Source organism: Nycticebus coucang, chromosome 1 (assembly GCF_027406575.1).
Source record: "Nycticebus coucang isolate mNycCou1 chromosome 1, mNycCou1.pri, whole genome shotgun sequence".
In the NCBI taxonomy this organism is placed as follows: Eukaryota; Metazoa; Chordata; class Mammalia; order Primates; family Lorisidae; genus Nycticebus; species Nycticebus coucang.
In genome coordinates, this window is record NC_069780.1 from 18065027 (window position 1) to 18079175 (window position 14149).

The 14149-nt window shown below is 40.7% G+C and overlaps 1 protein-coding gene across 7 annotated transcripts in view; it reads right to left on the minus strand.

Annotated features, from left to right (window-relative positions):
* Positions 1-427: 427 nt before the first annotated feature.
* FAM13A (family with sequence similarity 13 member A) overlaps positions 428-14149 on the minus strand; it is a 310218-nt gene continuing 296496 nt past the window's right edge. For all 7 annotated transcript variants that reach the window (XM_053606078.1, XM_053606038.1, XM_053606236.1 and 4 more), the window contains 3 exons: positions 9636-9832; positions 8970-9071; positions 428-5891 (listed from right to left, as the gene is read on the minus strand). In XM_053606078.1, coding sequence (XP_053462053.1) covers positions 5765-5891; positions 8970-9071; positions 9636-9832 — 426 coding nt within the window. In that variant the 3' untranslated portion in view covers positions 428-5764. The remainder of the gene's footprint in view (positions 5892-8969; positions 9072-9635; positions 9833-14149) is intronic.

A 14149-nucleotide genomic window follows, 5' to 3' on the forward strand; every position in this document is an offset into this window, starting at 1 on the left:
CAGAAACTGAGGTGCTCCCTTCACACAATTGAAATATGCCTTTTCTTCAAAGTACCCATTTTTTATGGCCCTGTTCATTTCAGAATAGTAAATGGTGAGTATATTTACCTACAATGGCCTCCTAAACTTTGGAACTGTACTTAGTTTTTTAAAAAATTTTGCTCTATTGCCTTAATTTCTGCACTCTTCCAGTCCTTTCTATGAGTTATCTTAAAGGCATCAAGCACAGGCCCGTGTTTCTAGCTCCCACGTGGACATGGTTCACCTCCCAGGGCCCTTCCTGGAGGCAGCAGCAGAAACCTGATCTCGTGAGGCTTCTGAGGGGCCCAAGGGAGCCGCTGGGCTACTTGAAAAAGGGAAAGGTCAGACCCTAAGGGCAGTTCAGTCATATGGTCCAGATGACGCTGTCAAAAAATTTCAGAATTCCCACAGTTAAAATATTTTATTTTAAAGTTTATACAAAATACAATCATGTACAAAAATGTGCATAATGTTTTTCATTCAATTTTTAAAAAAGGACAAGAGCAGTTTCAAATGCTTTCTGCTTACATGTCATGTAAACATTATTCTGGGCCCGTATTATTTACTATACTTTTATCCATTTCTGGAGATTTTCATGACTTATGTAGGTGCTTTCAGATGGAGAATCAGATCTGCCAAACCTGTTTCTTGAGCCATGCACATGACCATAGCTGACCTGGTTCCAGGCAAAATGATGTTCTTTAGAGACAACTTAAGTTTGACAGCAGCGAGAAGTTGTAAATATACATACAGTTTCATTTCGCATATCAATGGAAATCTGTAATTCTGGTCCCAGCCTATGTCCATACAGCTATCATGAGGACACAGAGATCTTTGCTTGGGAGGGTGGCCAGTGCCATGGTGTGATGACCAGCATCTATATGTACATATTACTTATTTGGAATATGCTGTATTGGCCACCATTTCAAATAATGCCAGTGTCCCAGGGAAAGATTTTATGAAGAACACCCCATGGCAATCACAGCAACGGCAAAAATAAATGAATGGGACCTGATCAAGTTAAAAATCTTATGCACAGCTAAGGACACAATCAACAAAGCAAATAAATAGCCTTCAGAATGGGAGAAGATAATTTTCATGTTATGAATTAAAGGGCTATTCACGAAAATCTACAGAGAGCTCAAACTAATCAAGAGCAAACAAGCCCATCTATCACTGGGCAAGAGACATGTATGGAACCTACTCTGAAGAGGACAAATGGCTGACAAACATGAACAAATGTTCATTGTCTCTAATCATCCAAGAAAAGCAAATCAAAACCTTTGAGATATCACCTAACTCCAGCGAGAATAGCCCACATCACAAAGTCCCAAAGCTTCAGATGCTAGCATGGAAATGGAAGAAGGAACACTTTTGCATTGCTGGTGGGATTTCAAAACTAATATAGCTTTTTTGAAAGATGTATGGAGAATCCCTCAAAGAGCTAAAAGTAGACCTTCCATTTGATCCTACAATCCCGTTACTCAGTATCTACCCAGAAAAAAAAAAATCTCTTTACCATAAGGACATTTGCACTGGAATGTTTATGACAGCTTAATTCATGATTGCCAAGATGTGGAAACAACTCAAGTGCCCATCAACTCACAAATGGATAAACTATGGTATATGTATAATGTGGAATACTATTCAGCCATGAAGAAAGATGGAGACTTTACATCTTTTGTGTTTACCTGGATAGAGTTGGAGAACATTTCCTAAGTAAAGTACCACAAGAATTGAAAAGCAAGTATCCAATGTACTCAATACTAAATTGAAACTAGTAGACTGACAACTACAGGCCCACACAAGAGAAAAACTCAATTAAATCAAGAAGACGGCGGGGAGAGAAGTAGCGAGTGGGATTGGTGTTCTCACCTAGCACGTGCAGTGTAGGGGTAGACAGCACACCTGGGTGAAGGGCTCGTAAACTACAACTTGGACTTTACCTGACAAATGCAAACGGTGTGACCCAATCATGATGTACCCTTATATTAACCTGAAATAAAAATAATGCCAGTGTGCACAATTTGAATATAAATTAGAAAATGTTTACTCAGTCTTTCAACCAAATAGACTCTTACGTGCATTTTGAAGGTCAAGTGAGTAAAACAATGAAAGGAAGTAATGAAGGAAAGCAAAGCACATTCTGAGTTCTGCCAAACATGGGGGCTTCAGAGGAAACACATTTTAGTATAGGTTTGTCCCTCCCCATTGATTGAACCGAGTGGCTCCTGAAAAAGAACATCAAAAGACAATCATAAGACAAAACAATCCAGGAAGCAGCGTGTCAGGAAGAACCCCTCTTAATAGCAAAATAGAACTGAGACTACAACTAGCCTTCACAAAGCAGTTAATAGTCTATGGTTTTCAACTATAGATTATACATACACACACACCCCATCAAAAGCAGTAAGGTGTTACCCTCAGGAAAATGGCATCTTCAGCATCAGGTTAAAAATCTCTAAAACTGTTAATCAACAAACTTTAAATTTGATTTTCCATGTAAATTTGTGATCAATTCTGGATACCAGAGCTGATTGTCTCCTACAAACTAGGATAACCCCAAGATAGAACAAACCTAATTAGCAATCATGTCCATCCCTTTATTCTGATAACCTAAATATTCGCCTTATAAGGAATTCCCTGCTCACACATTCACAAACGGTCAATGCTCCCAGGTTCCAAGACTACTGGCCTCAGACATCTTAGTACAGTATTTATGACACAGCACAGCCCTGAGGCATTTGTCCTGGGCTGGAAATGTACCACCTGGGAGCAGGCACACACTACAAGGGCCTTACCCCGCTCCATACAAGCATTGCATCAGAGTGAGCAAAAGCAAAAATTACACTGCTGTTACAGACACATCACCGATCTCTGACTTCAAACTGGCAACCAAAGGGAAGAAATCTTATCTAAAAGCTCACATGCAGTCGGCTGGCAATCAAAAAACCTAGTATGCCTGCTTGAAATTTGATTTGGTCTTTAATGGAAATTTCCCTAAGTTGGGAGATCACCAAGCTTGTGCTAACTTTATTCTATTGGTGCAGGACAATCATCTGTCATGAAAAACTTCTAAGCAGGACTTTATCCTAAACCTTGTACTTAGTCTTAGAAACTTAACTTGAACTAAATGATTCAAAGATGAAATGCAGTAATAATATAAACAGCCATTTCAATGTTTACTCCAGACTGAACAGAATAAAAACATGTGCTTATGAAAATTACAAGCTTTTGGCATTGCTAATTCTTAGGATCATAACCCAGTTTATTTATGCTTTACCTTTACTTATCACTGTTATTAAATAACCCAACATTTATCTTGTTGGCATGTACTAATAAACACATACACATTCCCACGAGAGCAAAGGAAAAACCCCAGTCCGGAGCATTCTGTGTGTGTGAAGCCAATTAAGATACTGCCTCTAGCGCCTTGAAATCCTGGGCTGCAGAAATGGTTGCTGGGGAAACTACTTTGCCTTGGCAGAGCCAGAATCACTAACGAACACGTCTCCAAATAGAATCTGATGTAAACAGGGCTCCCCCCACCCACCTTCATTTAGGCTTCCTTCCATAAAGAATTTAGATGAGAAATTACAAAGAACAATAACATTCCATACAAAATTTATTTTACTATGACTTGGTGTTCTCTTTTATTGAATCATACAAATGTGAATGAAGATTCCTGAATAAATCTTAATTTACCTTTGGTAGAAACAACAGATTTCAAAACATTTAGTAGCTTCTTATTTATATGTAGCTTTAAAAAAATTGTGTAGCATATGTTTCCAAAACAATACTCTTAAACAGATGTGCTTTAAAAGTTAAATGATAATGATTTGATTTATAGCGTAGCTTATTTAAGAGAACAATTATTTTAAAAGGACAGAGCAGACATGTATTTTTTTTCAAAAACACAATTTTTGGTCATGTGTGAATGATTGATGTTCAGATTTCAAAAACAAAGTATCCTAAAGTGCATCATTTTATTTATAATATCACTCCTTGAAATTATAGCAATCTGCAATGTAAACAGTACAGCAAAGATTTCCAAACTATATTATGTACATTTAAATTCATAGGGCTTTGATTATGTACCGTCTTTAAGTGTGTGGATTAAAACCAGGGCATTTTCAACACATTCTCATGCTTCTGTAGATTATTTTTAAGAGCAAACTTAAAGGCATTCTTCCCCCCCATTCCCAGCTTCTTGACTTAAAACAATTCTCAACTGACAAAGGAAAAGCTCCTACCTCACTTCAGCAACGGAAAATGTTGCTGTAAATCTAGTCTGACCAGTTTCTCAAGCCTCACTACAGTTTTATGCTTTTTTTCTTCTTTTTATTAAAACAAAGCAAAAATGCACCCTTTAAGACAGCAACTCTCAAAACATACAGGAGGCAACCCCGGTTTCCTGTTCATCCTCCAACACTGTCTTCCAAAGGCAGGGCCTGCTGCAGCTCCTTCCCTGTCCCTCAGCAGGTGAGCGCCGCTGGGCTGGACCTCACACAGCGCCAAGGTGGGCCCAGAACCCACTTTCCTCAGTGCACACAAAGAATGGTAAGAAGTAACAATAAATTACCAAGTGACATCAAGAACAAAGAAGAGATGAAGGATTTGGCATCTTAAATTCCCTGGTCCCTCCAAAATGTCTAATATAGACAGCTTTGTGACAGTCTGAAAAAATTGGAATTGGCCACACACCAATTTATATATATTTTAAACATAATCTTGAATACGGTATGATTTAGATTCTGTCTTGGGCTGAGCTCTGAGTGCTACATTAACCATCAGTGTGGGGGTTTTAGTACAGGATTACTCTTTAAAAAAATTAAAGTCTGGTAGTACTCAGGAGGCTGGGAGCACAGGCTCCCTGGCTCCCATGAGCTGCTACACTCGGGCTAAGAATTAAGCAAGACCCTTGGCGTTTGGCTAGTGCTGCAACAAAGTCACGCTGCAGGCAGGCTGCCCCACGCACGCTGGCCTTGCTTAGTGTTTGATGTTAAAACGCAGTCAGTGCTCAGGAAAGAATCTCTAGGCTCTTCACCCTATCACCTGATTTATAAATGATAGCGAAGTGGCTGCTGCTGCAATCCCTCTGTCCTCTGCAAGATGATCCAGTCCTAGTCAGGGATCACAACTGCTTATTAGCTGAGGGAGTCCAGCAATGCACCCCCAAAGAAGGAGGACTGTGGGCAGATGCAGCTCCCATCCACCTGAGAGCTGAGGGGAAGCAATTCACACGAGTGGAAGGGTGCAGCTCCGCTGAGGGTCACCAGAAGGGCCAAGGCAGCAAACAGGGCTCGAATGCATGTTCACACTAAATGGGGTCCCAGGAGGACACGGAGCTCCATGGGAAGTTTGCTCGACAAAGTCCTGAGCTTGTTTTCATCACAGTTAGACAGAGAATGGCCTCATGTTTCTCAGTTATCTAGGGAAGAACAGTGAATATTCTCTGTGGAAGAGAGTGTCTAATGTAGTGATTCTTCTCTGCTAGTGTTGGGGAAGCCCCCCCAGAGTGTGTGCACGTGTGCATGTGCACACAGGAGTCTTGACTTTTCCACTACAAAGTTCCTAAGTCAGGCCGTATCATCAGCTTCCATCTAGCCAGCTTCTAAGGCAGGCAGTGGACTCAGGAGGTGATCCCGAAGGCCGAGAGGCAGAAGGGCTGCCTGCTTCGCAAGTCCAGTACCAGGATTCTCCTGCACCTGCACAGCCCCTGCGCTCTGCCAGGGCCTGCCCCTTACATGGACTTGGAATCAGTGTCTCTCTTGCTGATGAGCACCTCCAGGAGCCGCAGCTTGGCTTTTATATGCTTGTATTCACTGTACTCCTCAGCCATAGGAGCGCGGTCTTCTTTCTGGACATTTCTAAGGGAAATAAAGGAAAAGGGGGCTAAGGATCACTTTTTGTCTCTTCCAAATGATGCTGTTCCTCAGGCATCATGTGAAAACTTTGCAGATTGTCAACTTATGGAAGCAGTAAGTGGCACTTAGGATCAAGACTGGAGCTGGATTTAGACAAGTAATGAAAAGCTCTCTCCCTCAGAAGGTACCATGGGCCTGAGTTTTTACACATAGTAGCCTGTTTGTTGGCCACCCAAGGGACTGTAACTGGTCAACATATGGAGGTGGTCAACCTAAGCAATGAAGCTTACTGTACTGATACATACATATGGTGCAAGTCTGGTCTATGAAAATTAGGTCAACTTAAGGAGGTGGCCAGCTATGGAGGTTATACTGTAGTTAATCTGGCATCTTGTAGAATGATAAGACAGGCTAAGAAATGCCATTTCTCTCTGTTGTCAACTATGAATTCATATTAAGAGTTTCTATACAGTGAAGTCCTTTATTCATACTTAATGTTGAGCCATTAAATTTCTCATTAGTATTTGGTATACCAGCAAATTACAGATTTTTCCAAAATAGTTAATATTCCTACTTATGATAGCAGTGGTCTTGGATTCAGTAGTTGGATCACATGATACTAATATGCCTTTATAGTTTACTGAGTAATTTTATATGCATATAATGTTTATAGACACAAGTATTAATTGAGAGCTTATCAGCCCTGTGGTAAGTACTTTGTATTCATGATCTATCATAACCCTTTCTGGCACCAGGGACCAGTTTCATGGAAGAAAATTTTTCCATGAACGGTGGGCACAGCGTACATCCCTTGCACGTGTGCTTCTATGAGACTGTCATGGTGCCACTGATGTGGCAGGAGGCGGGGCTCAGGTGCTGATGTGAGTGACGGGGAGTGGCTGTAAATATAGATGAAGCTTTGCCTGTCCATCCGCCACTCACCTCCTGCTGTGTGGCCCTGTTCCTAACCTGTCTGTGGCCTGGGAGTTGGGAACCACAGCCTTATAACACCTAGAGGAAAGGGCACTATTATCCACATTCTACACATGACGAAACCAGGATAAGGAATCAGCCCCCCTGCAAAGTGACTGACCCCCCCCACCCCCCACTGTGCAGTTTCACATTTCCCCGGGGAATGCCTATGGCAGACACCCACACACAGGCTTCCTTTACGTGTTATGAAAGACCAAAGCGGGTGGGGGCGATGGCATGAGGCCTAATTTGTTTCGTGAGCTAAAAATAAAGTGATTTGTTCATACCTTTCCTTATTCTAGGAAAGGCTTCTAGTGGCTTCTCAGCAGAGGGCAGGGCAGGAAACAGGTGCCCAGGGGTCTGAACACTTTTCTCTGAACTGCTCTTTTCCAGGGGCTTTCGTCTCCTCAGAGGTATCATAAATGGAGGCAGATCTTACAATATCCCAACTCCCCTCCAGTTCAGTTTCCACCATTTATACTTAAAACATGTGTGGGCTACATAATGATTCTAGGATCACAGGTGTGAGCCACTGTGCCTGGCCTATATTTTCTAAATATCCTGCAATGTATGAGGAATGAAAAGCAAATATTTAGGTATAAAAATGTATAAATCTTGGGAAAGTCATTATAGGATAAGTCCCAATCAGAGGTCTTAAAAGTAAATTTATGCAATAATTGAACTAATCTGAAATGCAATACATTTTAAATGCCAAAGTTCCTCAGGTACAAGATATCTGTGCATAAGGTGACTATAATGATATAAGAAAGGATAAACAGACAAACCAGAAATATGCTTAGGAAAAAGGCTGGAAGGAAACCCATCAAAACATCATTCTGATCTGTCTTTGGGTACTATTATTTTGGGAATTATTTATTTAATCTGCTTATCTATATTTTCTTTCTCTTTCTTTCTTTTTTTTTTTTGAGACAGAGTCTCGTTCTTTCGCCCTTGGTAGAGTGCCGTGGTGTTACAGCTCACAGCAACCTCAAACTGTTCGGCTTAAGCGATTCTCTTGCCTCAGGCTCCCGAGTAGCAGGGACTACAGGCACCTGCCACAATGCCCGGCTATTGTTTTAGAGATGAGGTCTCTCTCTTACTTAGGCTGGTCTCGAACTCATGAGCATAGGCAATCCACCTGCCTTGGCCTCCCAGAATGCTAGGACCACAGGTGTGAGCCACTGCACCTGGCCTATATTTTCTAAATACCCTGCAATGTATGAGGAATGAAAAGCAAATATTTAGGTATAAAAATGTGTAAATCTTGGGAAAGTCATTATAGGATAAGTCCCAATTAGAGGTCTTAAAAGTAAATTTATGCAATAATTGAACTAATCTGAAATGCAATACATTTTAAATGCCAATTATGGTGTTTTAGTTCTTCCCAACTTTTAAGAAGTATGAAAGAGGATGCAAAGAGAAATTATATTTACATAATTTAAATAATTCAGATTAAAATAAAACCGATTTGAAATGACAAAATCTAACTCCAATGTAAGCAATGCAAATCTTTCTTTGGGCTCATGCTATGATTTTTAAGACATTCTGTGTGCAGGCACTTGTAAACATGAAAGATGATTCCTCAGTATAAGGTCATATGAAGATGATTACATTTCGCCTTAGACCTCCCTGGAGAAAGGCAACCTGTCACCCAGGTGGACTTACTGCTTCTCATATATACTGTTCATTCAAGCTTGGCAACCATCATCTTTGTTTTGTAAAATGAACTTTAAAAATCAGTAAGATTTAGAGTCTCCTTTTCCTTCTTTCTTCCACTGATTTCTTAAGGGAAAAAATTCTAATGTCATCTATTAGAAACTCAGCTTCAGGCTGCTTGTTTTAGATGAGAATTAGATGTGACAGGTTTGTTTGACAGAAGCTGAGTCTGCATCAGTCTTGTACATTATCCAAGGGGCATTTCTTCTTGGAGGGTCACATCAATCTTACCATCTTGTAGTTAACCTTAAAGGCTGGGTCTCTAGGCATGGACCCAAGGACCAGGTTACGGGGAGGAAGCAGAAGGACCCCCGCTTTGGACAGGTGTGACGGGAGGAGAGGAGGGAATGCCCAGCGAGGGGTGGGCTGGGGGTGGGGGAACACACACACTACCTTCCATTCTGCCTGAAAAAATTGTCTTCAAAATCGCGAAGTTTCTTTCGAATCCTCTTCTTTTCTTCTCTCATTTCCTGAAGGTGTTCCAAGAGTTCAGGTCTAAAAAGGAGAAAAAAATTTAAGAAAATGAGGTTAAACCCGAACTGTTATAAGTATAATGAATGTGCAACTTGATGAGAGCTCTGGAAAAAGGAGGAAACAAATAAATGAAAAACTGTCGTGGGCCTGAGGGTCAGCAGAAATGGACATGTTTTTCATCTCTTGAAAGCCCAAACATGCTGGCAAAAGATACAACTTCTGCGAGCTCTGCTGCTTAGGACTTCTCAGACCTTGTGAAGCTTTCTTTTTTTTAAGAAAGAAATGACATCTGTGCTCAGTGTGTGTTAAATGATGGACACCCGGAGTGCCACACAATGCCATTTTGGGAGGCCCTCTGGTTGTGTAAGCACAAGCTCGAAAGTTCCCTCACGTAACATAGGATGTAGCATACAAAAAAGCTGAGCCACAATTAAAAAAAAAAAAAATCACTGTTTTAGCCACATAGATGCACCCTAGGTAGTCACTTGTGTTTTGTCAGCCCATTTTTTAAAATACAATGGCTAAAATATTTAAGAAAGTTATTTTCAGTGAAATGTTTAAAACGCCAAGACGGCCATGACATACATTGGAGCGGCGTGGAGATTCGAGAACCCCGTGTCCTGGCTGCATTTTGATGGTATTTCATCATCCATGGGGGAAATAAACCCATCAGCATCGTCTTCAAGTTGGTCCAGAAAGCAACGTGCACTGAAGTCCATTCTGAGAGTGACCTCGAAGTCTGGCTTCATGTTGCTGTCATCTTCTGACCCCTCGTCTTCTTCCTGGAGATACATGGTGACCCCAGTAAACATCTGGTCACTTTCTGGGGCACTCGTCATTGCAAGTTTCACTTCAAAGTCACTTAATTATCCAGACACCATATATTTTCTTCTCTACCTACATTTAGCAGCACGTATGTCCATGATGGATACATGTATATTATTGGATATATACACATTTAATAACACACTGAACTTGATAGGGAAAATAGACTACAAAGCTATTAACAAATGAGTGTGCAGCATGATTGATAGTGGTCAAGACTAAGGGCAGGATGAAACAGCCATCGTAATTTATACCCCAATCAAATGAACCAGACAAATCTAAAAATTTCCAGCTCTGTGACAGTACAAAACAAAATCCACCACCACTCAGAAGGTATTTCTTATTAAGCTCTGAACAGTTTTCAAAATCAAACAATACAGCCATTCTATTTAATAGTTGAGAAAAGATCTTGGGGTTGGTTAGTGTATAAAATTTGAGGGAAGATTAAAACATTTATATTCCCATGAGTGAAATCATAAAACTTACAAGCTTTTTCAAGGAATTATCCTAACATTCTGGGAAGCTGAAGCAGGTGAATTGCTTGAGTTTAGGAGTTCAAGACCAGCCTAAATAAGAGCGAGCCCCCATCTCTACTAAAAATAGAAAAAACTAGCTGGGCATTGTGGCATAGTTCTAGCTACTCTGGAGGCTGAGGCAAGAGGATCACTTATGTCCAAGACTTTGAAGTTGCTGTGAGCTATAATGATGTCACGACACTCTACCAAGGGTGACAGAGTGAGACTCTGTCTCCAAGAAAAAAAAAAAAAGATTCTAAGACATGTATGATATTCTGTGTCTTAATAATCTAAGTTAAAAAACAATGAAGTCGAATTAGTATTTCTTTGTGCCAATTTAAAGCTATGTAAGCCTAAGGAAGCAATAATCAGAGTCTGAAAGATTTCAAAAGATATAATTTACTGCCAAAATGTAGTTAGACCAGGGAGACTATCTTAGTATCTCAGTCTAAAAACTGGTGGGAGCATCGCTACTTGAACAGTTCTAAGTCTGACATCAGTGATTACAGTGAAACCAGCGGCTTCAGTGTCCATGCAACAAACGCACCTCAGGAGAGGGGTCGTGGCTGCGGGAGGTCAGAGCAGCCGCTGCAAACTGTACCCGGAAGATTTTCTGACCATAAATTTTGGGATGTTTTTAATGGCGCTTCTTTAGAGAAATAATGTGAATAAACAAGCAAGCAAACAGAGCAAAACAAAAAAGGGCTATTTTAACTAAAAGTACTGTTTGTTATAAAGGTAGAATCAGTAAAAACTAGGCAGCTTTTCCATATCGCCTTGGCGACTTGGTGACTTCTGATCTTCAAGTTCTTTGTTTGGTCCATAGAAGGAAATGCCTCAGTAATAGATTTTTTGATTTAAGTTATTAAAATATTTTAAAATTTACAGAGTAAAACTGACTTTTAAAATGTCAATTTAAAAGTTTCTCTGTTTTTTTTAAGAGGAAGTAACAATTCTCATCTATGTCGTTTTTATAAAAATAAGGATAATGTATGTCAAGGACAAATCCGTTTTCTGTCTTTTTTCCTCCCTCCCTGCCCCTAGAGGGGAAGGCAAGGTAGACCCCGACTGTATCACACGGTGGACGCAGGAATTCAGGCCTGTCTGTTCATTGCTGTTCCCAGAGTTTGGCCAATGCCGACATACAGTAGGTGCTCAAAAAATGTCTGTTAAGTAGACTAGTAGTAATTCAATTGTAAAGGAGAACTGCAAGCTATTAGGAGAACATTAACGCCTGATCAGATGATGTATGAAGTTATAAATAAGAACTTAACTACCTTAAGGAAAGCCCTGAAGTAATGTAAGCACCTGCAAACGGGTGCCTTGCACACAGCGAGCACTCAATGTTTCTGAGATAAACCTGACAAACTTACTCTCAGTAACCTTAGAAAATCATAGGGAAAAAGAGAAGTAGCAAAAACAAATCTTCAAATAATACCACAAGTACAACTGCCGTGGCTATGAGGCTGAGTCTGGGTAGCACCTGTGCAACTGGGAAAGAATCAGGGATCAACTGACCAGTACTGGCTCCTTAAAAACAAATCTCGGAAACGATTTCTCCTTTCTTGATAGAATTGATGTAATATCTGGGATCCTTAAAAAACTAGGTGAGCAGACCTTAGGAAAGGAAATCTGGCTGCCCACTTTTCTGCAGAGTGACGACCCAGGGGTGCCATGAACCTGAAGGGAGGCTGCAGCAGGCCCTCTCCTGCCCCTGCTCACTCAATACTAGCGAGTCACTCAGACAGAGATATCAAGGGTACATTCACAAAATGTGTGGATAATACTGAGTGGGCAGGGATACCTGGTATGCTGGAATACAAAATCTAGATTGAAGCTATGGAGTGTGTCATAAGGCTGAACAAAGTAGTTCAGTAGTAAGGCTGAACAAACAATTTCCAAAGTAGTAAATTGGAAATTCGAGCTCCTATAATTCGGATAAGAAAAAGAAAAGCTGGACCCCCTGATGGCAAGCAGCCCATGGAAAAGGGAGCTGGGTGTTGCATGAGCACCCAGCAAATCATGATGAGCAGTGGTTCTCGCGTGGGGTGGTTTTGTCCCCCTAGGAGACCTCTGGAAATGTTCAGAAACAATTTTAGTTATTGCAATTGGGGTAGGAGGTTGTGGGGGCACATTACCACATTAGTGGGGGCCGGGGATGCTGGTGAGCATCATACCAAGCACAGGACAACATCCCCCACAACAGGTATCCAGCACCAAATGCCAGAGGACTCAAATGAACTCACAACACACTCACAGTTGCATAGGCAAGGAACTAGGGGAAGGAGAGGCCTGAGCTGTCCGGATCGAAATTAAGGGCTAGTCTTTGATCACTGTCCTGGTTAAACTACATCCATGTAACCTCTAGTTGTGGTCATCAGTTTTAAGAGGGAGACAGATAAATGGTGTGTTCATGCAGCAGAGCAGAGTTATTAGACTGCTGAAAAGTCTGGAACCCATATTGCATGAGAAACAGTAAGAGAACTTGGAAAGAAGATTTCCACGGGGTATGGGGTGGGAAGGAAGGAAGAAGTGCCTTCTCAGGGAGGAAGAAGTGTGTTCATCCATGCTGCTCCCTCAGAGGGCAAGACTGAGCTTACTGGATAGAATGTAACGAGTTCATCATAATTGCGAATGTGATCATTGCAACTATTTTCATTGTATATCAAGCTTACATATTCTAAAATTGCACATCATATGGTTATGTTGTATTATACAAAAGATAATTATAAAACCAATAGTACACATTAAGTTTTTAGTGCTTATTGATACTCAGCCTATGCAAAGAGGAACCTCACTCTCCCTACTAATGCACACTTTTCAAGCCTGAGGATGGAATCTCTTTATAGGGTTGGTGCCTCTATTCTGTCAGAGAAATTTATAGAGGATTCCATGTTGGATAGGAGAATTTCTAGATTATCTCCGGGTTTCTTTGAGTTAGAAGAGCAGGACGTCAGAACTTGAGCTGGGCCTATTTCACACGTAGCTGTTTCCCTCCAATAAGCATTTAGAGTAAGGGTTGAGTTTTAAAGAAACTCTGAAGATGCAGTCTTCTTATCTGCACACACACCAAATTCTAAATTGTATCAGAATGCCAAAAATTAGTACAGTCCAAACACATGTTAATAAGCCTGGCCAGTTGGAACAAAATAAACCAAAAGACAGCAATGTTTACAAAAGCAATGTAATTGCTACAAGATTATCTGAAATTTTGACCATCATGGTGAGCCAGTAGATAAACCATGGCCAAAACATACTTGTGAAAAAAAAAAAATGAAGCTAAAGGGTAAGAATGGGAACAGTCCTTTTTCTAAAAAGAGCATCCTCAGGACAGCTTAAATTCAGTTAGTGAAGCAATTACTGGCATGCTTTGGGTGTATTCAGGAACTTATTTTTACCCTATAACACTTTTATTGCATGCTTCTAAGAGAAACATACTAATTTGTACCCACACAATTACCCACATTTCTTCTTCTTTTTCTTTTTTTTTCGGGGGGGCTGGGTTTGAACCTGCCACCTCCAGCATATGGGACTGGCGCCCTATCACTTTGAGCCACAGGCGCCGCCCACCAAATTTCTTCAATTACACTGGTTTAATTCTTGTGTGAAATTACCAGCCAGATAAAAACTGTCTTCTTTCATCAACATCAAGGCTTATTATAAAAAAACAGCTTTAATTTTTTTTTTTTTTGAGACAGAGTCTCACTTTGTCTCCCTCAACAGAGTGCCGTGATGTTTTATCTCACAGCAACCTCAGAC